This window comes from Heteronotia binoei, chromosome 21 (assembly GCF_032191835.1).
Source record: "Heteronotia binoei isolate CCM8104 ecotype False Entrance Well chromosome 21, APGP_CSIRO_Hbin_v1, whole genome shotgun sequence".
In the NCBI taxonomy this organism is placed as follows: Eukaryota; Metazoa; Chordata; class Lepidosauria; order Squamata; family Gekkonidae; genus Heteronotia; species Heteronotia binoei.
In genome coordinates, this window is record NC_083243.1 from 70,982,186 (window position 1) to 71,005,432 (window position 23,247).

The 23,247-nt window shown below is 44.8% G+C and overlaps 1 protein-coding gene across 1 annotated transcript in view; it reads left to right on the forward strand.

Annotated features, from left to right (window-relative positions):
- Positions 1-8,735: 8,735 nt before the first annotated feature.
- The window catches only part of CDIN1 (CDAN1 interacting nuclease 1), a 311,962-nt gene continuing 297,450 nt past the window's right edge, over positions 8,736-23,247 (forward strand). The window contains exon 1 of the mRNA XM_060262588.1: positions 8,736-9,601. Within this exon, the coding sequence (XP_060118571.1) occupies positions 9,501-9,601 (101 nt within the window). The 5' untranslated portion in view covers positions 8,736-9,500. The remainder of the gene's footprint in view (positions 9,602-23,247) is intronic.

Below are 23,247 nucleotides of genomic sequence, written 5' to 3' on the forward strand. Positions count from 1 at the left end.
CCAGTCAAACTAGAGGGAATAGCTTGGGGTGAAGGGAGAGAAGGAAGTCTGTTCAAAAATACACAACTCAACTCTCATAGCAAATTATGGTTAGAGCAGGAAAAAGGGTTTAGCATGAAAGAGAAGTAGAAGGAAATAGAAGGCAGAACTCACAAACCCGTGTATGGTTTTCACTCTAGAAACCTCACATAGCTCTCCACGTGGAACTCTGTGTGCATATATGTAAGTGCCATCAAATCGCTTCTGATTTATGGCAACCCTGTGAATTAATGACCTTCAAAACGTCCCTTCGTTAACAGCTTTGTTTAAGTCTTGCAAATTGAGGGCTGCAGTTTCTTTTATTGAACCAATCCATCTTATGTGGGCTCTTCCTCTTTTGCTGTTGCTCCAACTTTTCCTAGCATTATTGTCTTGCCTTCTCATGTCTCACAAGTGACTCTTGTCTTCCCATAATGTGACCAAAGTACAATAGCCTTAGCTTAGTCATTTTAGCTTCTAGGGAGAATTCAGGTTTGATTTGATCTAGAATGTACAATCTCAGAAATGCATCACTGGATCATATTTTAACTTGTGCCCTTATATTACATTTTGCATTTACAAAAACAGGAGATTTATTCTAGTTGCCAATGGGCAGAACAGAATACTTGGACAACAATTCCTACAAGACATCAGATTTTTTCAATGTACATGGCTTTTAATATATGACATTAGAGGAAGCCATATGGGATTCATAACAACAACAGAGACTAAATAAATGTTAAAAATACAATTTTCTGCCAAGGTTTCCTCAAAAGCAAGTAAGTATATGTAGGATTGCAATGAGATCTTCTCCCACATTCTACTTCCATGCCTGAAAATAACTTCAGCTTAACAAAAACACATTAGAAGTGCAAACCTGTATAAACAGTGTGATACCTTCTAAATAAACTTGCACAGGATAAGACTATATCCAGTATTAACTATGTGTCAAAGGAATTTCCAATGAAAAAGGCACAAGATTCCGAACTGCTCTTTAAAGCAAAATAGTATCACCAATGATTGCACAAAACAGTTAAAATCCAGCCTTCAGATGCTTTATCATTTTTAAGACGTATCTGTAGCATCTTGTTATGCTGCCTTGTAAATATGTCTACAAAAGTTACTAGCTCACATTAATTTTTACTAGCTTACTTGCCCAACCCAATATTCCAAAGCAAGTCATCTGTGGGACATCAACAGCACCAAAATAAAAAAGAATAAATCCTTCCAATTTATAAAAACTTCTAGGCTCACCTATTCACCATTGATGAACTAGCAAAAGACTATTTTCAAGTTCACTGTAAAACATTACCCCAATAGTTTAATTTATAGTTGTCATGCTGCAGGTGGGTTCATGTGATTGTTCTTTAATACAAACCCCCCACATCCACACAGAAAACAGGCAACATGTTTTATCTGAATCGGTTTTCTGTGGGCACAGAAAATGTTTACGAGTGTATGTAATTTGATCAGTCCAAATCACAATCCACTTAAAATGAAAAATTATTTTCCTGAAGGGCAGTTTATACCTGTGATTTTTAATGGGATCCAACTGTGAATCTGGGATGGGAATCCTTCATGATTTTAGGCGATACCCTTTCCCCAGTTGCAATGGTTTCTGACAGCCACTATTGTTGTTTCTCAGTGCTCTCTTCCTTCTAAGGATAAAACCCCAGATTTCTCCTGCAGGCCCTTACAAAAATGGTACACAAAAAACAGAAATAAAGCCAGACATTAAGGAGTTAGCTAGTGATCATCAGGTTAAAGGGTCTAATTGATTGTATGCCTAAAATCTGTATATTATATGCCTATATAAAGCTGCTTTGTCTAGAGACCTGTTTTTATGTTTTGATTGTACTTGGTGGGTGCTGGTTAAAAACCACAGGTTTAGTCCCGTTATATTTGACAGCTTTAAATCTTTAAGCTTTTAAACCCAATTTAATTCAAAGATACTTATGTCTGAAAATTAATTCTACAGCTCAACAGAATGTAGTTGTCTCCAATGAACATGCAAATAATTAGAGCCCACCTAGTTCAGTTCTTACTAGAGAAAGTGACTGAGAGCTGAATAGGAGAACAGCTACAACTGATTACCAGTGTGTTACTTGGGTTGAGGAGGCGGGTCATTTTGTAAAAAAAGAGGTGCTAGAGCTCATTAGCATAACTCATTTACATATGCCACACACATCTGACATCACCAGAAGATGTACTAAATTATATCAGCTCAGTATCTACCTTAAAATGCTTCTTGAATTATAATTGTCATAATAAAACCTTACTCCCATCATAATTTTAAAATCACTTTCTCCTATGTGGCAACAGTGGCATGATGAATATTTTCATCTGTCTGCTTTGTATGTTTTGGTTATTTTCCCATTTTTTGTGGGGAAAAATATTAGAAAGTTTGTCCAATCTTAAAGTTCATCAAAATTCTCACAGGGGGTTTGAACAACGGAACCCAGAAACAAGTTTTTTTTTTTTGGGGGGGGGGATAAGAAAGCACAATAAAATTTTGAGGTTCCAGAGCTCTGCTCCTGTGAGCTACTGCCCAAGATGAAGTCTGCAGGTAACCTTCTAACATCTTGAGCCTGTGCATGTGGACTTTTAGTGAAAAAAGACTAACACCCAAGCAGTAGCTGCTATAGGACTGCAACCTCAAATCTTGTCTTTATGAGAAAAACGACCATTGGATACTTGCTGCGGGGGATCCTTCTCTGAGGATAGGAGGCCACCTTGTGGGTGATTCCCAACCCATCAGTAGGGAGGCAGGACTAAACTTCAACTGCCTGTTTCTGTTGGGAGTCGCCCACATCTCAGTTCGGCAATTCCTGAAGCAGTAGGAACCTATTCTCTAACTGAAAAACATAGCTGATAAAAAACATCAGACTCGAAACTTAGTAAAACAGGAAAGATACAGGTTATACAGGTAAGAACATGGAAACGAGAAGTTTACTGTTGTTTTGAGCTTTCTACTGTCTTTCTTTTTCTCTCATCGATGGCAAATCTAGGGAGGGCCAAGGTGGCCTCCTATCTTCAGAGGAGAAGGATCCCCCACAGCAAGTATCCAATGGTCGTTTTTCTCATAAAGACAAGATTTGAGGTTGCAGTCTTATAGCAGCTACTGCTTGGGTGTTCGTTGCCTCACAAGAAGTATCCAATGGTCGTTCTCCCTCTGAGGCGGAGGTCAGCTTGTGGGACATCTTAAAGCAGTGTCCTTAAAGAATGGGAAGGAGCTCGCCATCAGCGTCCCCCAAAACGCGCTGAAGTACTTTCTCCCAAAAGCGGCATCAGCTGAGTTGTATGTGTTGATCTTATAATACTTAATAAAGATTGATATTGATGACCACGTAGCTGCCTTGCAGATCTGCTCTACGGAAACTCTGTTAGATGAGGCTGCATTTGTAGCCGCGCTTCTAACTGAGAGGGCCATCAAACCTTGTGGAGGAACCAACTTTTGAGCTTTGTATGCTTTGGAAATGCACAAGCATAAGGTTTTGCTGATTGCAGCATTGGACATCTTCTTGCTTACATGTAGAGGAGAAATGTTTATAAATAGCGAATCTGTTTTGCGACAGTCTCTGGTTCTGTTAATGTAGCATCTTAGAGCTTGCCTGACGTCCAATTTATACCACATCTTTTCATTGGGATGTGATGGGTGTGGACAAAATGATGATAAGTATAGCTCTTGAGACCAATGGAAGCTAGAGTCCACCTTAGGTCTAAATGTGGGGTCCGTTTGTCCTTATGAAATATACATAGGTCTTTATGAACAGAGAGTGCTCCCAGCTCAGAGACCCTCCTGGCTGACGTTATGGCCACCGGAAAGATGACCTTCATCCTAAGGAAGGATAATGGAACCTCCTTTATGGGTTCAATGGAGCTTTTGTTAAAGCTGTGAGAATGGTGTTCAGCTTCCAAGTAGGAAATCTGTGATCCTGAGGGGGGGTGGGGAGATTGAGTAGCACCTCTCAAGAACCTTGAAATGTGTGGATTTCTAGCAAGAATGACCTTATCTCCGATTGACAACACAGATGATAGAGGAGAGGCTGCCACTTGCTGTCGTAGCGTAGCTGCCTTGAGACCTGATGCCATTCCATCCTGAAGAAACTGAAGGATCTCTCTCAATTCAGGTTTTAACGGGTTGATTTGTTTCCTTCTGCACCAACGAATGCTTTCCAGGTCATATTGTAGATACGCACTGCTGAAGGTCTCTGAGATGCTAGGATTGTTTGTATCACCTGCTCTGAATATCCCAGTTTCAGCAACTTTGCCCTCTCAATCTCCACATGGTTAGATGTAACCATTCTGTACGTGGGTGGAAAATTGGCCCCTGATGCAGCATGTCCTCTGATATCGGTAGAGTTAGCGGAGGGTGTGTTGATAATGCTTGAAGATCTGCGAACCAAGGTCGCCTTGGCCAGTATGGAGCCACCACTATTACTTCGACTCTCAGTAATCTGATTATTCTTATTACCCTTGGTAAGAGTGGGTTGGTGGGAATGCAAACAGTAAGGTTTGTGGCCACAGGGCTGTCAGTGCATCTGTGTCCTCCACCTTCAGATGGAAATATCTTGTGAAGAAACGTGTTCCACTCTGAGCGATGTCAGGTGGACCTGTGCCCATGCTAGTATGAGCGATGCTTCCCTGAGAAGAAGTGTGGATCTGGAGTCTCCTTGTCTGTTGATGTATGATTTTGCGGAGACATTGTCTGTCCTGATCAAGACATGACAGCTGCTGATTTTGGAAACGAAGTGTAGTAATGCCAGTCTGATAGCTCTTAGTTCCAGTACATTGATCGGAAGCTTGGACTCTTCCTGGCTCCAGGTACCTTGGACTGGAACATTTTGGCAAGTGGCTCCCTAGCATGTGAGACTAACATCTGTGTAAAATTGGATCCAGTCGCTTATCCAAAATTGTTTCCCCTGGTTCAAGTTGGCAATTCTTGTCCACCAGCAAAGGCTGAACTTCAGTTTCAATGGGACTTTTACGGAGCAATCTATCTTGATATACTGAAATGGCTGCAAGAAATTCTGAAGTGGTCTGCCTGGAACCTGCCCTATTGAATCACGTCTATTGTAGCAATCATCAGGCCTTGCAGGGTAGCCAAAGTCATTAGAGATTATGTTCTGCTCTTCATTACTGAAGAAGACATCTCTTTTATTTTTTGTGCTTTTTGGAGTGGAAGGTAAAGGCGATTCTGAATAGTGTCTAGGATGACTCCCAGGTGCTCTAGGCGATGCGTTGGTTCTAAGGAACTCTTTTGGATGTTCACCAAAAAGCTGTGACTCTGCAGGTGGAAATGGTTTTGCTGATATCTAACTGAGCTCTCTCCAGGGAGGGTGCTCTTATCAGTATGTGATCCAAATACGGATGGATGTGAATCCCTTGTTCCCTGAGTAGGATGACTAAATTGATTAGAACTTTGGTGAACACTCTTGGGGCTGAGGAGAGGCTGAATGGGAGTGCTCTGAACTGCAGATGTTGATTTAGATAGAAGTGAAGGAATTTTCTTTCAAAGTATTTTGGGAAGGGAAACGCCTTTGTGTAGGATGCCTGTTGAGGGAAAAATTCTATGTCCCCTTCCTTGTGTTTTACTTTAGATTTTTCATCCTCCTCCTCCTCCATGTCAGGATCATCCTGGAGGTCTGGAGCTGTAAGTCTTCTAATGAGTAAATACTGATAGGCTTCACATTTGTCTGGTACTTCAATACTTAGGTCTTCCTCATCTGTGAGGAATTCCCCCTCTTCTCTGTCACTATTTCTTTCAGATTGGTCATCTCCTCCAGACTTTGATTGGTCTTTTCCCCTGCTTAGGGGGGAAATTTGCTTTTGTGCTGCCTTAGTGGACCATTTACCCTTGCCTTTTGGTCTTCTTGGTGGGGATGAAGAGGAAGAAGAATGAGATCTATGTCTCTTTTTGCTACGTTTTTTACAATATTGTTGCATTTCCTCCCTCTTCTGGTCTCTCAGTACAGAGAAAAAGTCTTGGGGCAGTAAAATAGGAATCAAACCTTCCCGTGCAGTATCTTGAGCAGCCACTAGTCGGTCTGCTCTTGAGGAATGTGTAAAGGTGGCACTATGCTCAGCCATGGATTGGGCCCCTGCACCAGCCGCTTTCTCTCTCACTAACAAGCTCGGCTCGCAAGTCTCACCACCTTCAAAGCTCAGGGAGCGATCTTGGCAGCTTGTGCTCTGCATTGTACTGCTGGTCTGGGCGTTGTTACTGAGGCGGCCTGTTTTGGCGTGTTTTGCAGAGCTGCAAAAAGGCGGCGTTGATGGGGAGGCCTGTACAAGCCACTCTTGGGTCTTGCCGGCTCCACTGATGTGCTGAGCACTTATGGGCTCACACTCTCCGTCTGATAAGAAACCGTCATTTGACTGCCTCGTTAGCAAGAGCCAGTGCCTTTCTTTGGCCCTGGTAAGGTGCTAACTCAGGGCAATAAAATGGCGCGACGCCAATGGGGCGATCCCCGACAGGGGATTATTGAAGAAAAGGCAAAGAGCAGTAAGAAGTAAGATGGGGAAAGACCAGACTGAGAATAAAGGAATAATAAGGAATAATAAAGAATAATAAAGAATTAGCGAGTTAGAAGTAGGCAGAATTATAAAGAATAAGGATGGCTGACTCCTAAGGTCGATGATCTCCCTACAGAGGCAGGAAAAGAACTGAGATGTGGGCGACTCCCAACAGAAGCAGGAAGTTGAAGTTTAGTCCTGTCTCCCTACTGATTGGTTGGGAATCACCCACAAGGTGGCCTCTGCCTCAGAGGGAGAACATCCAGGGTAGTGCCAGGTCTGAACCACTGCAGGGTGTCGAATTCACTTGTTAAGAGGGTCGGATATGACATAAATGAGACCTTGTTGGACCGGGCCATGTCAAGCCAGGCCATGTCAGGCCAGGCCATATGTGTATGTGTAGATGACTGGGGAAGGCAATGGCAAACCACCCCATAAAAAGTCTGCTGTGAAAACTTTGTGATGTGACGTCACCCGAGTCAGAAACAACTGCTGCTTGCACAGGGACTACCTTTACCTTTTTAGCAGAAATATAAATTTTATAAAGATCACAAACACAATTACATTTTTTTAAAAAAAAAACACCCTTAAAACCTGCTTAAAATGTTCGCACTCATTGATCTTAAAGGTGCTTTCTTTGTATTTCTCCCATGGGATCCAGGGAACTGGGCACAGGAAGCTGTGGCTCTTTCCTTCCTTCCTCAGGAGATGGGGGGAAGGTACCTCAGCCAATAGAAGGGAGAGAGGCTTGACTCAGTAGCTCTGCTATGCAATTAAGAGAGCCTGGAAAAATGCCAATTTACTACAATTTATTATGGTCAATTGACCAGCACTAACAATATAAACAATCTTGTAGTCACAGACCACAATATCTGATTACATAAAAGCATTCTCATCATCAAATTCCACCAATGTTAACCCTGAAAAATGGCATTATTAACCATCTCTACTTTGATAAAAACTTTCACTTATTTAGGGCTAAAAACAATATTTTGCTATTGCCTGAGTTACAGAATTCTTAGTGTTTTCTAATAAGTATTCCAGTAGCATATTTGCAAAAGCATCTGGAAAAACAGGCTCTGCCTTCTCCCCTTCCTCTCCAAGGGAGGAGCCTCAGTCAATGGAGAAAATAGAGGTTTTGTTTTAAGGCTCCTGTGTAATTGAGCAAGCTTTGAAAAGCAAGCTATTTATGCAGCAGGAAGCAAGAGATAGGGAGAAGGAAGCAGATGACAGCCAGTTGCTTGGGGACCTGATGGGAGCTCTCTGGGGGCCTGATTTGACCCCTGGGACATGTTTGACACCCCTGACTTACAGAGCACCTGTACTGAGAGAAATCCATTAGTGCCCTTAGAGAGCCACCTCTCCCACATCCAACACTCACCCCTGCAGGAAGCAGTGTAGTAAAAAGTATATGCATAGCAGTGCTAAGCCCATGGGACTAGAATCAATAATATAGGACTAGAATGACAGCCCCTTGACCCAGATAAACTGTACTGTGACTGGAATGACATCTTCAAAGTGGAATGACAGTCCCTGGAATGGGAATCAGTACTCCAGAAATGGAATGATGGCCCCCAGAGTGGAATTACAGACCTTGGACCTGGAAATAGTGATCTGGGACTTGAATGCCAGATTCATGATTGCAGTTGCAGACCACTGATTTGAATCTCATGGATGGTCATTCCACTCTGTGGGGGAGCTGTCATTCGAGTCACAGTACAGTATCTCAGGGGTGTCAAACATCTACCCCATGTACCAGAACCGTCCCGCCCAAGGCTTTGATCAGGCCCGCAGAATAGTTATGCTACCCCAAGGAACATAATTCATTTTAATCCCTTGTGCTGAAATTCTCCAGGGGGCAGGGTGTCATTTCAGTCCCAGAGCACTGATTCCATCATTCCATGTGAGGCAGCTATCATTCCAGTTTCAGGGAATTACCAGTCCCTGGAACCATTATTCCAGTAGAGATCAATTAATCTGGCCCAAGGGACAGTCATTCCACTCTGGTGCCTGTCACTCCAGTTGCAGCACACTTCTGCTACATCCACAGACTGTAATGCCATCTTGGAGCCTGTGATTCCAATCCTAGAACATTTATGCCACTAGTAGGGACTGCTGTTCCATTCCCAGAGCAGTCTAACTGGACTCAGAGGCGTCCATTCCATTCTGGAGATGTCACTCCAGAGCCAGGACAGTTTTCTTGAAGTTCATCCCGCATTTTCATTGCAACTTTTGCTTGCAGTACCGTTTCAGTGGAGCCAATGCAAAGTCAATTGGTATTCCTGGCTCCCATTATATCCAATAGGCATTCAGATCTCCCATTGTTCCTCATGGTATTACTGTCATTAGTTTCAATAAATCCGTTCTCATGTCTTTCCAGCTCAATCTTCGCCTCTCCCTCAGGTGACTGAAAGAAACGTGGTGGCAGGAGGGCTAGAGCTCTTTTGCTGCCTCCCTTTCTGTTTGGGCTACCCTTTTGAACAGACTAATGGCTTTTTCCTTCATGCAGCTCTTTAAATTTCTTGCACAAACAGGAGGAGACAGAAGAGAAACTTACAAGAAGCGGCCTTTTGCTCTGATTAAAAGCACGAAACGGCCCCAATAGTGGCATCAACCCAACTCTCCGCCGAAGAAGGCACGTATTTTGGCCTCCCGTTTTCCTCCCCAGCATTCCCCGCCAGACGCGGCTGCAGTTCCTGCACACAAGAGGAAAAGGCCGAGTATCGCTCTCAGCGTAGACGCACCAGGGCGGAGTCGCGCATGGGCGTTTCTGTTTCCGGCTGCAGAGAGGACTTGAAGGGCTCGGGGCAGAGGTTTTCATTGAATTTACTCTTTTGGTTCCCCCCCCATCATCACGTGTATTCCTGTCCCCTTAATCAGCCCTAGGGGGCAATTATCTCCTCCGCGCGCTCTCTTCAAACTGTAGCAGCTCCTCCTCTTCCTTCCTCCGAGATTGAGCGGGAGGCATGAAGCTGAGCAAAGCCCAGTATGAAGAGATCGCCCGATTCCTGGCTCAAGTTCCCCCAACTAGACAGAGCCTGAGGAAACTGAAGGACAGATTCCCTAGGTAAGTCCATAGCGGGCGGAGTTTTGGAGCCCGTCTTCTCCCTTTTTCTAAGTCAAAATCCCGCCCTTCTCAGCAGCTGTGAAGTCAGTCCTTGAAAGCAGTTGTTCACTCACAGGCCCACAGGCTGGGCTTTGGATTCGTTGTGCTGGCTCAGCCTCCTCCGCGGGCACCTTTATTTACTCTTTATTTAGAGTAAATAAAGGTGCTTCTCGCATGTGTTCTGGAAAGCAGGTTGCAGGCAAAGCCCTTCGTTCTGTGGGGAAATAAACAAACTGATTATGTTCTCATTTAATAGAACTTATTTCCACATAAACATGGATGGGGCTGTAAAAGCAATGGTAATATTAGGGGGCGGGGTTAGGACTATCTGCTTTCTAGGATGCCTGAAATAGATCATTATATTGTCTTTCATTAGTTAGTTTGCACATTAATTCTAAAGCTGTTAGTGTTGCTGTCTGGTCCCACAATTATCTCCTCTGTGGCTGTCTCCCTGCGTTTTTGCTCTGATGCTTCATGCTTCCTCTGCCACATTAATAGGATCATATCTGTGCTCGAGGCATAAATGTGTGTAAAAGAGGAACGTGCTGGTCCAGCATATGCCTTGAACTGAGTACACTGGCCTCTACCTATAGTGACTGCAGCATAGTTTCAGAGTCTATGCTTATTTAAACTGGACCCAAAACAGGTTTTGTCCCTGTGATTAGGAACACTGAAAAAGCAATATTCCTGATCCTGACTTTATACCCAGATTGTGGTAAAGATAGATGACGGAGTCAAGGTCTTTGATCCCACATTTGTTGTACTGAACCCACCCTCTTGAACAGCCAATGGCCCTTTTCTTCCTGTTGCCCTTACAGTTTCTTGCACAGATAGGATTTGATTGGGAATAAACTATTATTCTCTGATTTTGTATTTTCATTCATCCCTCATCGTTCAGTATTAGAATCTTCACTTCACTCAGGATGTTGTGAGGGCTGAAGATCTGTTCTTATTATAAGCAGTCAAATGATTTAAAACTGAAGTGATCTGAATATGCACTTTAGAGCAGCTATTTCCTAGGCTCTTTTCCTGCTTTCTTTCCACCTACTGCTCTTCTTTTTCAAGAATATTCAGCAAAGTGGAAAAAGAGGAGTGATTATTAAGCTACTATTGATTAAACTTATATTTCTATTAACACAGTGTGTTCGAAATACCTATGATCTGAATTTGCTATTGGTCTTCTAACAAGTTTCTGTGGAAATGTAACATTTTAGCTTGTGTGGCATAGTGGCTAGAGTGTTAAACTTGGAGATGTGGGGTTTTTTTTCCCTCTTTCTGTTTTTCATAAGATAACTCACAGAACCGTAGTGGTATGAGGGGAGACTTTATGATACCCTGAACTCTTTGGAGGAAAGGTAGGATAAATATGTTCTGTTTCTAGATCTTGTTCTATATGGTAAAGGAGGGTATCCATATTATCTTTAACCTGGAAAAAGCATATTGAGCACTATTAGCTAAATCTGTGTTTTCTGATCCACTCTTTTCTGGTAGTGCTATAGCTTTTAATTAATCTTTGGCTGTAAAAGTAGTTAGAAATTATTGAAATTTCAGGTGCACATCCTGTCCTAAATTCTAGAAAACATACAACTTGATGTGGGTATGATGGTAAAACAGTATTGAAATTATGTGTTTGGGCTATCCAGAGCCACTGGATATTATGTGTTTGGCCGCCCTGAGCCACTTGTGGGAAGGGCGGGATATAAATCATTGAAAAGAAAAAGGTCAGCACAGTTAAAGGAGTACAATCTAGCCCAATCTCATCAGATCCTGTAAACTAAGGGTCAACCCTGGTTAGTATTTGGATGCTACACAAAAGTAGTCAATGGCAAACCATTTCTGAACAGCTGTTGTCTTGAAAATCCCTCAGGGTCTCCTTAAGTCAGATGTGACTTGACAGGGAGGGAGAAACTCCTTTTAAGAAGATGATATTGGATTTATATCCTGCCCTACACTCTGAGTCTCAGAGTGGCTCACAATCTCCTTTATCTTCCTCCCCTACAACAAACACCCTGTGAGGTAGGTGGGGCTGCGAGAGCTCTCACAGAAGCTGCCCTTTCAAGGACAACTCTGCGAGAGCTATGGCTGACCCAAGGCAATTCCAGCAGCTGCAAGTGGAAGAGTGGGGAATCAGTTCTCCCAGATTAGAGTGCGCACTTAACCACTACATCAAATTGGCTCCCATTCCTTTCCAAAATATCTAGAAAAGAATGAAGAGAATAAGATTTTAATATGTTTTGGAGTGTAAAAAATCTTCATAAGAAAAAAAGATAAAAGTTCATCTCAAGAATATTATATTACATTTATTAATTGGTGGTACAGAAAGCAGCTCAAAATTTGAAGGGTTAGCCATATTAATCTGCTTCAGGAAAGGCAACAGAGAGTCTGTTATGGTTCTTAAAAACTACCAAAATTATTATGACATAAGTTTTCATGAGATATGGCCAGCTTTAATATGAAATGAAGTGGGAAGGTATACCATATAGACACACAAAAAAGTGTAATTTTACAGAATGAAGCTAAACATTAAGCGATGAAAAAAATAGTAGTGTAGAGCAAGGGTGTCAAATGTGTGACACGCGGAACAGAACCAGCCTGCAAACTTGGCTCATTATGCCTTGGCTTTCCCAGGTGCAACTGACTCTGCCTCCCCCTCACTGCCTTCATACTTTGGCTTGCTTCTGTTTTTCTGGGCTTCTGTGTTTCTGGGCTTCTGCCTTGGCTCTCCTGGGTGCAACTGACTTTGCCTCCTTCATGCTTTGCCTTGCTACAGTGGGTGGCTGTTTCCCCTTCTCCTTTTTTCTTTTTCTGGGCTCCTGCCTTGGCTCTTCTGGGAGCAACTGGCTCCGCCTTCCCCTTGCTACAGTGGAACTTTTTTTTTTTTTTTGCTGGGCTTGTTCATTTGGGGGAGAGGCTCAGTTGAAAAGCCTCTGCTTGGCATGCAGAGGTTCCCAGTTTCTATCCCTGGCACTTCTAGTTAAAAGGACCAGGCTGTGGTTTATGAGAAGGATTTCAATCTGAGACCCTGGAGAACCACTGCCACTCTGACGAGGTGGTAGTGGGGAGAAGCTCACAATGCCCAGCCACTTCATGTTTTTCCTGGGCCATAGGCTCAGAACATTGACCATGAGAGCGGGTTGGGGAAAAGTTTTGCTCCAGGCAGCACAGAAGCATCAGCCCAGTACTGTACTGCTAGTTCTCCAGTCTGTCTATGTGGGTATTCCTCTGCACTTGGAGCCTTGCAGTGAGGACACACCAAGCTGATGCTTACCAGCAGAACACCAACTTGATCTCAGAAACTGGTAAAATATCTTTAATTGTGTTTGTCTGTATCCTTTATGAAGTTAATATCTTCCCAACCTGGCATTACATTTTATGACGCACATGGGCTAACCTGACAAAGTCCTATTTATGTTAGATCTGGCCCTCATAACAAATGAGTTTGACACCCCTGAAACAGAGCATAAACTATTAATCTAATCAGTGGGTGTTGCTGGCTATCAGTAGTCATAGCAAGATTAAAGTAGTGTGAGCAAGCATCTAAAATGGGACAATGGTTTTATATAGTAAAAGATCCAGGTGGGCAGCTGTATTGGTCTGAAGCAATAGAACAGAGTAGGAGTCCAGTAGCAGCTTTAAGACCACAAAGTTTTATTCAGAATGTAAGCTTTCGTATGCATGCATATGTTTTCAGACAAGGAATGAGGTACAGTGAGCAGAGCTACATATAGCTGGTGGGCAGTGGTTTAAAATGCAAAATGGTACAAAGTTAAAATCCAATGGCAAAATAGTGTAATTAACAAATTGAAAGAACATTTGGTTTGGATAGCATTTGTGTGGGAAACGAGTAAAAGATAATAAAAGCTGTCTGTTAACAGAAGGAATAATCTTCCAAAATGTGCAGCAGATTTATAAAGAGATGACAGAGAGAAATTACTTTCAGTGCTGGGTGTGTTTTGTAATTTCAGTGATCCCTTAATACCCCTTTAAGTTTATTGAACTACATCTTCATTGCCCAGATGAGCATTATAGTTTTAAGAAAACCTATAGCCATCTGTCCAAAGGACTGGAGCAGTTGTACTTGTATTGTATCACAGGGCTCTAGATTGTGATGTGTGCTCTGGATAGTAGTTGGGCACAAGTAAGTATGTCTTATTCCATGTTGGTTTTTTATACCAATATATCGAATTCTTCCACTGTCTCCTGTTTGCCATCACTGCGGTATGAGGCAGATGACTGGGCAACTGGGTGTACATGTAGAGTGGTAGTAAGAGGTATGTGGCTGAATGACCAGAGCAGGGAAGGGGGCAGGGCCGGATTAAACCCTGTGGAGGCCTCTAGGCACTCAAAATCTTGGGCCTCCCTCGCAAATTATCTCCTAATATGTTTTTAATTTTACCAACAATTTTATTACACAAAACACACATTAACAATTATTAATGTTATTAAACAAATTAACATAGCAAGAATTATTAAATATTTTATTTTTAAAATTTAATTTTAATTTAATTAAAAATAAAATTTAAATTAAATAAGAATTATTAAATATTGTCAACACCTAAGAGCTTGTTAATATTGTTAGATGATTTATCTCCAACCGTTCCTTATTTATTTCTTATGTATTTCTATTTATAGTTCAGGTTTTATGTAACAAGCCGGTTCAGCCATAAACAGTAGCCAGTAACAATTACACAGTGTTACTGGTACATGGCAACATTAATAATAATAATAATAATAATAATAATAAATTTATTTTTGTATCCCGCCCTCCCCCGCCAAAGGCGGGCTCAGGGCGGCTCACAGACATGGAATACCATGATTTGAATAAAACAATGTAAACAACAATTTTAAATACAATTCAACTCAATACAAAATGCAATACAAATACAATGTTCTGGGGAACATATGGGGAGAGGCAGTCCCTAAGGTAGGCAGGTCCTCGGCCATATAGGGCTTTAAAGGTAATAACCAGCACCTTATAGCGAACACGGTACACAACCAGTAGCCAGTGCAGATCCTGCAGCCCAGGCCACACGTGTTCCCACCGAGGTAGTCCCACTAGCAGTCTGGCCGCCGCGTTCTGCACTACCTGAAGTTTCCGTGTTCGGTATAAGGGCAGCCCCATGTAGAGGGCATTGCAGTAGTCCGTTGCGTGGATCACAGTTGCTAAGTCGCTGCGTTCCAAGAAGGGAGCCAACTGCCTCGCCCTCTTGAGGTGAAAGAAGGCGGATCTAGCAGTGGCAGCTATCTGGGCCTCCATTGATAAAGAGGATTCCAGTAGCACTCCCAGGCTCTTGACCCTGCGCACTGGTATCCGTGGCGCACCGTCAAAAGCCGGTAGGGTAATGTCCCCTCCTGGTCCGCCGCGCCCACGTAAAGGACCTCAGTCTTCGCCGGATTCAACTTCAGCCCGCTCAGCCTGAGCCAGTCAGCCACGGCTTGTAACGCCCGGTCCAAATTTATAGGGACATCGCCAGCCCAGCCATCCATCAGTAGATAGAGCTGGGTATCATCCGCATACTGATGACAACCCAGCCCATACCTCCGTGCAATCTGGGCAAGGGGGAGCATGTAGATGTCAAACAACATCGGGGAGAGAACTGCCCCCTGAGGCACCCCACAATGAAGTGGGTGCCTGTGAGACAGTTCCCCCCCAATTGCCACCCTTTGTCCCCGACCTTCAAGAAAGGAGGAGAGCCACTGTAAGGCTAGCCCCCGAATTCCTGCGTCGGCGAGGCGGCGGGTCAGCAGCCGATGATCGACCATATCGAACGCAGCCGATAGGTCTAGCAGCAGCAATACTGCCAAGCCGCCTCGGTCCAGTTGCCGTCGGAGGTCATAAGGAAGGAAGGATAAAATCCACCCTGAAGCCAGCTTGGGTACAGCTAACCACCTTCTGGATGACTTCCACTCACTGAAGGCAAATGGAACATTGGAACTTACCTGAAGGTTCCTTCTCTTCAGTGAGGGCAAAGTCATCCACAATCTCTCCCTCTTTTTGAGGGAGAGAGGAGGAGGAGGAGGAGAAGGGGAGAGAGACAATGGCAGGAGGGACAAGAGAGAAACACAGAGAACTGAGACACTTGATGTGAATACTATGCAGAACAGGACTTGGACACAACTGGAGCTCTCTGAATCTACATTAAAAGCACAGTTGCCTTCAGGGTGGCAGACTCTGTTCAGATTGTATTGATTATGAACTGGGACAGGAAGGTTTCCAAATCAACCATAATTATGTGGATCAGACTTTGTATCTGTAAAGCGCTTGAAGCTCAGAGTCTGGTGTGGCCCTTGGAAACCACAGCACACTCCGCACAAACAGTGGCCTCTTCTGTGGCCTTCGCCACGAAAGCTCCAATAGGGTAGATATGTAGAGCAGCAACTCTACATATCTAAAGGTCTTTCCTTTTAACCTTTGTTGGCATTAATAGAATTGATCAGCAGATTTCTATAGAAACTGCCTTTGAAAGATGAGTTCTCCAGCTGGCATTGGACTAAGCTAAGTCAGGTAATAAGAACATAAGAGAAGCCATGTTGGATCAACGAATGTCCCATCCAGTCCAACACTCTGTGACACAAAATGGCCAAAACCCAGGTGCCATTAGGAGGTCCACCAGTAGGATGGTCGTCCTAATGGATGGTAGGCAGAACTGATCCCTTGCTCCATCCCAGCCAATTCACATAGGTGCGACCAGAATTTGGCGATGAGTTGTAGGCCACGGTCGGAAATTACCTTGCTGGGGAAGGCATGCAGCCGAAAGATGTGCTGGATAAACATTTGGGCTAATTGCTTGGTGGTGGGCAGTTGTTTACAGGGTATGAAGTGCGTCTGCTTGGAAAAGGTATCTACCACCACCCAGATTATGGTTTTCCCCATAAATGGGGGAAGGTCAGTTATAAAGTCCTTGGATATACATTCCCAGGGCTGTGAGGCAGGAGGGAGGGGTTGTAGGTGTCTGGGGGGAAGGCCACCCGTCTTCTTTGCCATGATGCAAGTGCAACTGTTGTGTAATCCCCTACATCTTTTCTAAGCCCCGGCCACCAGAACTGTCTTTGGATCAAGTGTACTGTTTTAACAAATCCGAAGTGCCCCCCTCCAGCTTGGAGTCGTGTGACCTCTGAATTACTTGTTTGTGTAAGGGAGGAGGTACGTAGAGCTTCTCCCCCTTCCGCCAAAGCCCATCCTTTCTAATTGGAGTTACCCCCTGGGTGTGTTATTCAAAGTAGCTTGTTTCAGTTCCATTAGAAATCCCTCTGGTGGCTTGGTTCCCTTCCGGCTCTGCGCACGCGTAGTCACTAAGGCACTTAGTTGGGAGGGCGTGAATAGCGAGTCTATAACTTCCTCCCTCTTGTTGTCATGTTGAGGGAGGCGGGACAGCGCGTCGACTAGGAAGTTCAGTCTCCCCGGGACGTGGCCCAGTTTAAAGTTAAATTGCCGGAACAAGCCCACCCACCTCACTTGTTTGTTGTTGAGGTTGCAGGTAGCAATCAGGGAGGCCAGGTTCTTGTGGTCTGTCCACAACTCAAAAGGTTCTTTCTCCCCCTCTAGGTAGTGCCTCCATTTTTCTAGGGCGGGCTTCCTTGTCCCAGACAGACCAATTGAGTTCAGCTGGGCTAAATTTCTGGGACAAGTACGCGCAGGGGTGCAGTTTGCCGTCTGCCCCTTCCTGGAGCAATAAGGCTGCGTGAGCGACGTCGCTTGTGTCACATTGGACCACAAATTGCTTCTTTTCATCAGGGTGTACTAGGCAGGGCTCAGACATAAACCACGCCTTCAGTTCATCAAATGCTTTTTGACACTCCCCTATCCGCTGGAGGCTGAAACTGCCTTTTAAGGCTTGTGGTCCCTTCCCTTTTGTCTTTAACAGTTTGGTGAGGGGTAGTGTAGCCTCAGCAAAGTTATTGATGAACCCCCTGTAAAAATTTGCAACCCCAGGAAGCTCTGGAGCTGCTGCAGACGTGGAGGGGGGGGGGTTCCCAATCGATCACTGCTTGTACCTTGTTTGGGTCCATCCCCAAACCCCTCATGGATACCCCAGGAAATCGAGTTCCATTTTGTGGACTTCGCACTTGGACAGTTTGGCAAACTTGTGCTCATATAGGGTTTGGATTACTTCCCTCACCAGCCGTACGTGTGAGGGTAGGTCTTGGGAGTATATTAAAACATCATCAAGGTAGCAAACCACACCCCTATAAAGGTACTTGTGTAACACTTCATTGATTAAGTTCATGAAAACCCCAGGGGCCCCCTTGAGGCCGAACAGCATGACCAGGTATTCATATTGTCCTAGCGGGGTGTTAAATGCGGTTTTCCACTCGTCCCCCTCTTTTATGTGCACTCAGAAGTACACATACCGGAGATTGAGTTTGATAAAGATCTTCCCTTGTGACGCCTCCCACAAGAGGTCCCGAATGAGTGGGATTGGGTACGCATTACTCATAGAAATCGCATTCAAGCTGCGGAAGTCAGTACATGGTCGTAAACTGTGGTCCTTTTTCTTAAGAGTACGGGGGCGGCATGGGGGGACTTGGCAGGGCATATGAAACCCCTGCGTAGGTTTAGCTCCAAAAACTTTTGTAGTTCCTCCCACTCCCCTCAGCTCATTGAGTACAGCTTGGCTTTAGATAGTGGCTCCCACTCTACCAGCTCAATGGCAGAGTCTGTATCTTGGTGAGGGGGTAGCTTGTCCACTTCTTGGGCATCGAACGCCTTATGTAAATCTTAGTATTTGGGGGGTGGGGTGGGCGCCTCGACTTTGGTGACGCATAACTTTTCCATCCGAGGGGGGCGATGCGGGCCCCACTTTGGATCCCAGCAGTGACTTTCACACACCGGATCTAGGAAGTATATTGCATTCCCACTCCATTGGACAAGCGGGTCATTACCGGCCAGCCACTCTAGGCTGAGGATGGCTTGGAACTTGGGGCTATGATGAAGGTGCGGGACTCCAAGTGTCCTCCCACCCCTAAGGTGCACACTTCCGTCCCTGTGCTACACGGTTCCCCCTTCATCAGACTCCCGTCCATTTGCTCAAATATATAAGATTCCTTAAGGGGCACAGTTCTCAGTCCTAACGCCTCTACCAAACTGGGTGACAATAAGCCTTTAGAGCACCCCAAGTCCAATAGGGCCCTGACGCAGGAAAACCGTTTTGTAGTTGGGTTCACAGAGTTATGAGAACATAATACAAAGTCCCGGATAATTTCACCCTTAGCGGCATTGGCCGTGGCTTGGACCTGCTGCTGTGTGCTTCTCACAGCAGGTCGTTGTTGTTTCCCAACAGTTGGGCCTCTCTGTCCTCCCCCTCAGACTCCTCCAGGATCGGTTCTCAGAGCTGTAGCACCACGGACTTGGCTTTGGCAATGGGGTCCCCGACCCACCGGCTTTCTTCTTCATCTCCGGCTTGATCGGTGTGGAGGTTTGTGGTTCCTTCGGCTTACTCGGACACTTGCTGGCGATGTGGTTCTCCCCTCCACACATGAAACACAACCTGGCCTTGGCCCTATGGTCTCACTTCTCTTGGAAGAGTGACTCAGGGGCCCGTTTGGGGAGGTTCGGTGGTGGGATATTCTCCCAGCCCTCCTTGGGGGCCCCACTTTCTGCTTCTTGTTACGGTCCTCTATCTCACAGGCTAATTGGATCTAACCGACAAGTTCCCTCGGCTTTGCCATAAATGTGGGACCTCAGGCCCCTCTTAAATTGTTCGATCCTGGCGCCTTCGTCCCATCGGTGGACCTTTGAATTCAGTGCTCTGAATTCATTGAGGTAATCACGCACCGACCCTATGCCCTGTTTCAGGTCCTGCAGTGCTGATATGCCATTGGTCTCCTGCAGGGGATCCTTGAAGTGGCCTCAGGAGCCCTCAGGAGGTCCGTGGCCGAATTTAGGGTCAGGGACCAACTCTTGAATAGGGTGACATACCACTGGGTGGCTGCCTCGCGAAGGCAGCTCCCGATGTGTACCACCCGTGACTGCTCTGTTGGAAAATTGCGCGCCCACACACTGAGGTGGCCTCGCACTGATACCGTGAAGTAGGCGTGGTCTGCGTGGTCCCCATCAAACTTCGCCTCGCTGACTCAAGGCCCGCCTGGCACCAGGGCAGGTTCCTCTGGCCTGGGTTGCGGCTGGGGAACCGATTCACCCCCTGCTGGTGGCTCTCCTCCCACCAGGGCCCCTGGTTGGTCACCCCCCCCCCCCGCGGAACTTGTTTGGGGGGGTGCTGCTGCGACCCACTCTACCACTGTCTGCAGCTGCCGGGCGAGGTCACGCATCTCCTGCATTAAGAAGGCGTGCATGGCCTGCATCTCCTCGCATAGCTGGCTGCTCTGGCTGGCAAGGGCTTCTTGCACCCACTTGTTACAGTCATTCCCCGCACCGATCGCACGGGGGTAGTCCCCTCTGCTCTCGTCACCCTGGAACCCCCACGGGTGGTAGGACCTCTGTAGCCCCAAGAGTTGAGTGCGGTGGTGGGGTTCTCCCTCAAATCTCCGATAATACTCTCCCAGAAATCCATGGAACCCCACTCTGTCCTCTGAACTGTCACTGTGGCGGGAGTCACCCTCGGCTCTTCGGGCTTTGGTTCCTCGTAGTGGTTGTGGTTGTCCCTGTAGCTTGGTCCTGTTCATCAGCCATTGTTGGTCTGGGTTCAGGCTGCTCAGGGGTGGGTAGAGTTCTGACAAAATGTCAGGCCCGGAGACAAGGAACAGACAAATAAAGTTCAAGATCTTTATTCCAGCATCATAGGCAGGTACAGGCATTGTTAGAACTGACTCTCCCGTCAGTTCTCCTCCCTTATAACCCCTTTGCCTTGCCCGTTGCAATTCAAGCAAAGTGTGCCAAGCTGGAGCGGGGATTTTGCGCGGGTTCCCTCCTACTCTATCATCACCCCAGGTGCCTGTTATCTAACCCTTCGGGTACATCTCCACCAGCTCCCTTGACCTTGGTTGCAGAGTAACATGTGAGTTCCCAGACATGGCACCCTCCTCTAGCATAGCAAGCACAAGCATTAGCATTGTATAACTGTTAGCCATTTGGATACATATGACAAGAGGAACGAATATGGAGTGACTCTTGACACACAGGACAGTGAGAAGAGTGACAGAGTGGGGCTGGCAAAAGGGAGAGTGACAGAGAAGGGGTTGGAAGGAGACAGAAAGAGGGGAGGCATGAGTGACAGAAAAGGGGTGGGGAAGGATGGAATGATAAGGGGCATGAGTGATAGACAGTGGAGGAGAGGGGAGGAAGGAAAGGCTTTTGTGGGGGGGTTTTGTGAATGCCACCTTGTAAAGATTATATGCCCTTCCGTAGTTTTACTGTGGTATATAGCAGGCTTTGTTAAATTTTACTTGGTTCTAGGAGGCAGCTCCAAAATTCAGAAGTTAGACTCAGTTTTCAACCTTCAAGTTTCATATTTTAATGACCACATTTTCTAATTATTGCTGCCCAGAACCTAATCTTATCCTGAGTATTGTAGTATACAAAAAATATGGGGTAACCATGACACATCATAAAACTAATTCTAACCTATATTTAATTCTTCCTCAATGTCTCATAATTTCACAATTAAATAATCTCCATTGAATTGTTTACTGGAGGCAGTATATTTATTTTCAATTTTTATTTATTTGTTTAGATTTATATTCCACACTCACTGTGAATAGGCTCAGAGTGGATCACATCATAGCTAAATAGATACATTAATAAAATATATAAAACAATTTGAAACAGCTAATTTTTCATCCTAAACAGCCCATTCCTATCCACCCTTCAACCCTGTAACCACCACCAACTACCAACTCCATGAGTCCAACAACAACAACCCAAACTAAAACCCCATAGCCTACAACATAAACCAAAACAGAATAATCTCCCCACATCTCAGGGTAAGGATCGGCTGCCACACCACAGAATATGCAAAAACAGGCACCCCCCCTCGATAAATCAGACAAAACTAGTCCAATAAACCACCCTTCCAAACCTGCAAAAATCCCACAGCAAGCCACCTCACCTACCACCTACCCAGCTGTAGCATAAAATGGTGACAGATTTGCAATCAACACCACCCCCAAGGCCTTTTTACAGTTTTTCCATTAGAAATTTTGGAGACTACAGAAAAGAAAAAGCCTCCTATGAAATATTTTTTTCTTTAGAACGAGTGAAATGCTTTTAATCTCAAGGTGGGTGTGCTGTAGACATTTGCAGCTCTTAAATTCAAGACATGTTTCTGCACCTAGAAGGATATCTGGTCTTCATGTGGGAAACTTGTGCAAGGCTTTCATTGTTTTTCAGCATATGCATGCCTTCTGTTGTTCTTTTGATCTGATGTGGTTCACCTTTTCCTCAAACCAATATGACACATGTACCCACCCAAACACTGGGTATAAAGTAACTTATTGTGGTACCTTGCAGTGTGGAGAAAAAATATCAGAAGGAAGTGGGGTAGAAACTGCACCAGTGCCTCTGAGGAAAACTGAAAGTTTCATTCTCTCTCTAATGAAATAGCAAAATTAAGGTACATGTGCTAAGACAGTGTAGGGTGTTGTTTTCTCTCAATTACTTGAGTATATTTGCAATTTTGCTTGTATAAAAGGTATAAGGTATTTGTAACTTGTAAATTCTGTAAACATGTCAAATATTGCAGTTTTATATGCAAAGTAAGTTATAAACAGTGCACTTTATGCTGTTAAAGCAGTAAAATGTTAGGTTTGTTAGGCCAGTAAGTATTGCATATATTTCAACGTCCCAAAAAAATTCAAGCTTTTTTCAAAAAGGGGGGGGGGGATAAAGCAGGAACCCTTCCCCCAGTGGCTTCAAATTTCTGGATATTTTACATGTCTACCCATAGCTGTACCATTTACCTGAAGAGACACTCTTTAACAATTGTGGGTCTGGATAAATTGATAATGCTGCAGCTGTCTATTTTATTGCTTGATGTTCTGTACCCACTTAGGTGACCAGTTCACATACCTGATGAAGTGGACTCTGACCAACAAAAACTTGGACCACAATACAGCTCTTAGTGATTAAGATGTATCATAAAGTGCTTTTTTTTGCAAGCCATTGTTATTGTTCAAAATAAAATTCTTGTAATGAACCAGATTGATAAATATTGAGACCAAAAGCAGCTGCTAAGTTGAGCCTTTTATTGTACAAAACTGGTAACAGCGAAACCTGACTGCAACTGCCTCAAACAGGCTGGAACTGGAACTAAAGTTCCTGCCTCTTTCCCCAGGGATGAGCTGGTGGCTCCACCCTGAAGTCTACAGGAGCTCAGACAGTCCAAATACATAGCACACAGACATCATAATTGAACTCTGTTATCAAAATGAATTTCTTGTACTGAACCAGGCAGTATCATTAAGGTTTGTAGAATCTTTCGGTCTCAAGTGCCGTGTTCTACTGGAGAAAGTTTTTCTTCCAGACGTTTCGTTCTCGGCTGCGGAGAACATCCTCAGTGGCGTTGCAGCCAGAGCAGGGGCTCTTACCTTCTTGGCTGCCGTGCATTGCTGTGCATTGAGTCACACTCAATGCACAGCAGCCAAGAAGGTTAGAGCCCCTGCTCCGGCTGCAACGCCACTGAGGATGTTCTCTGCAGCCGAGAATGAAACGT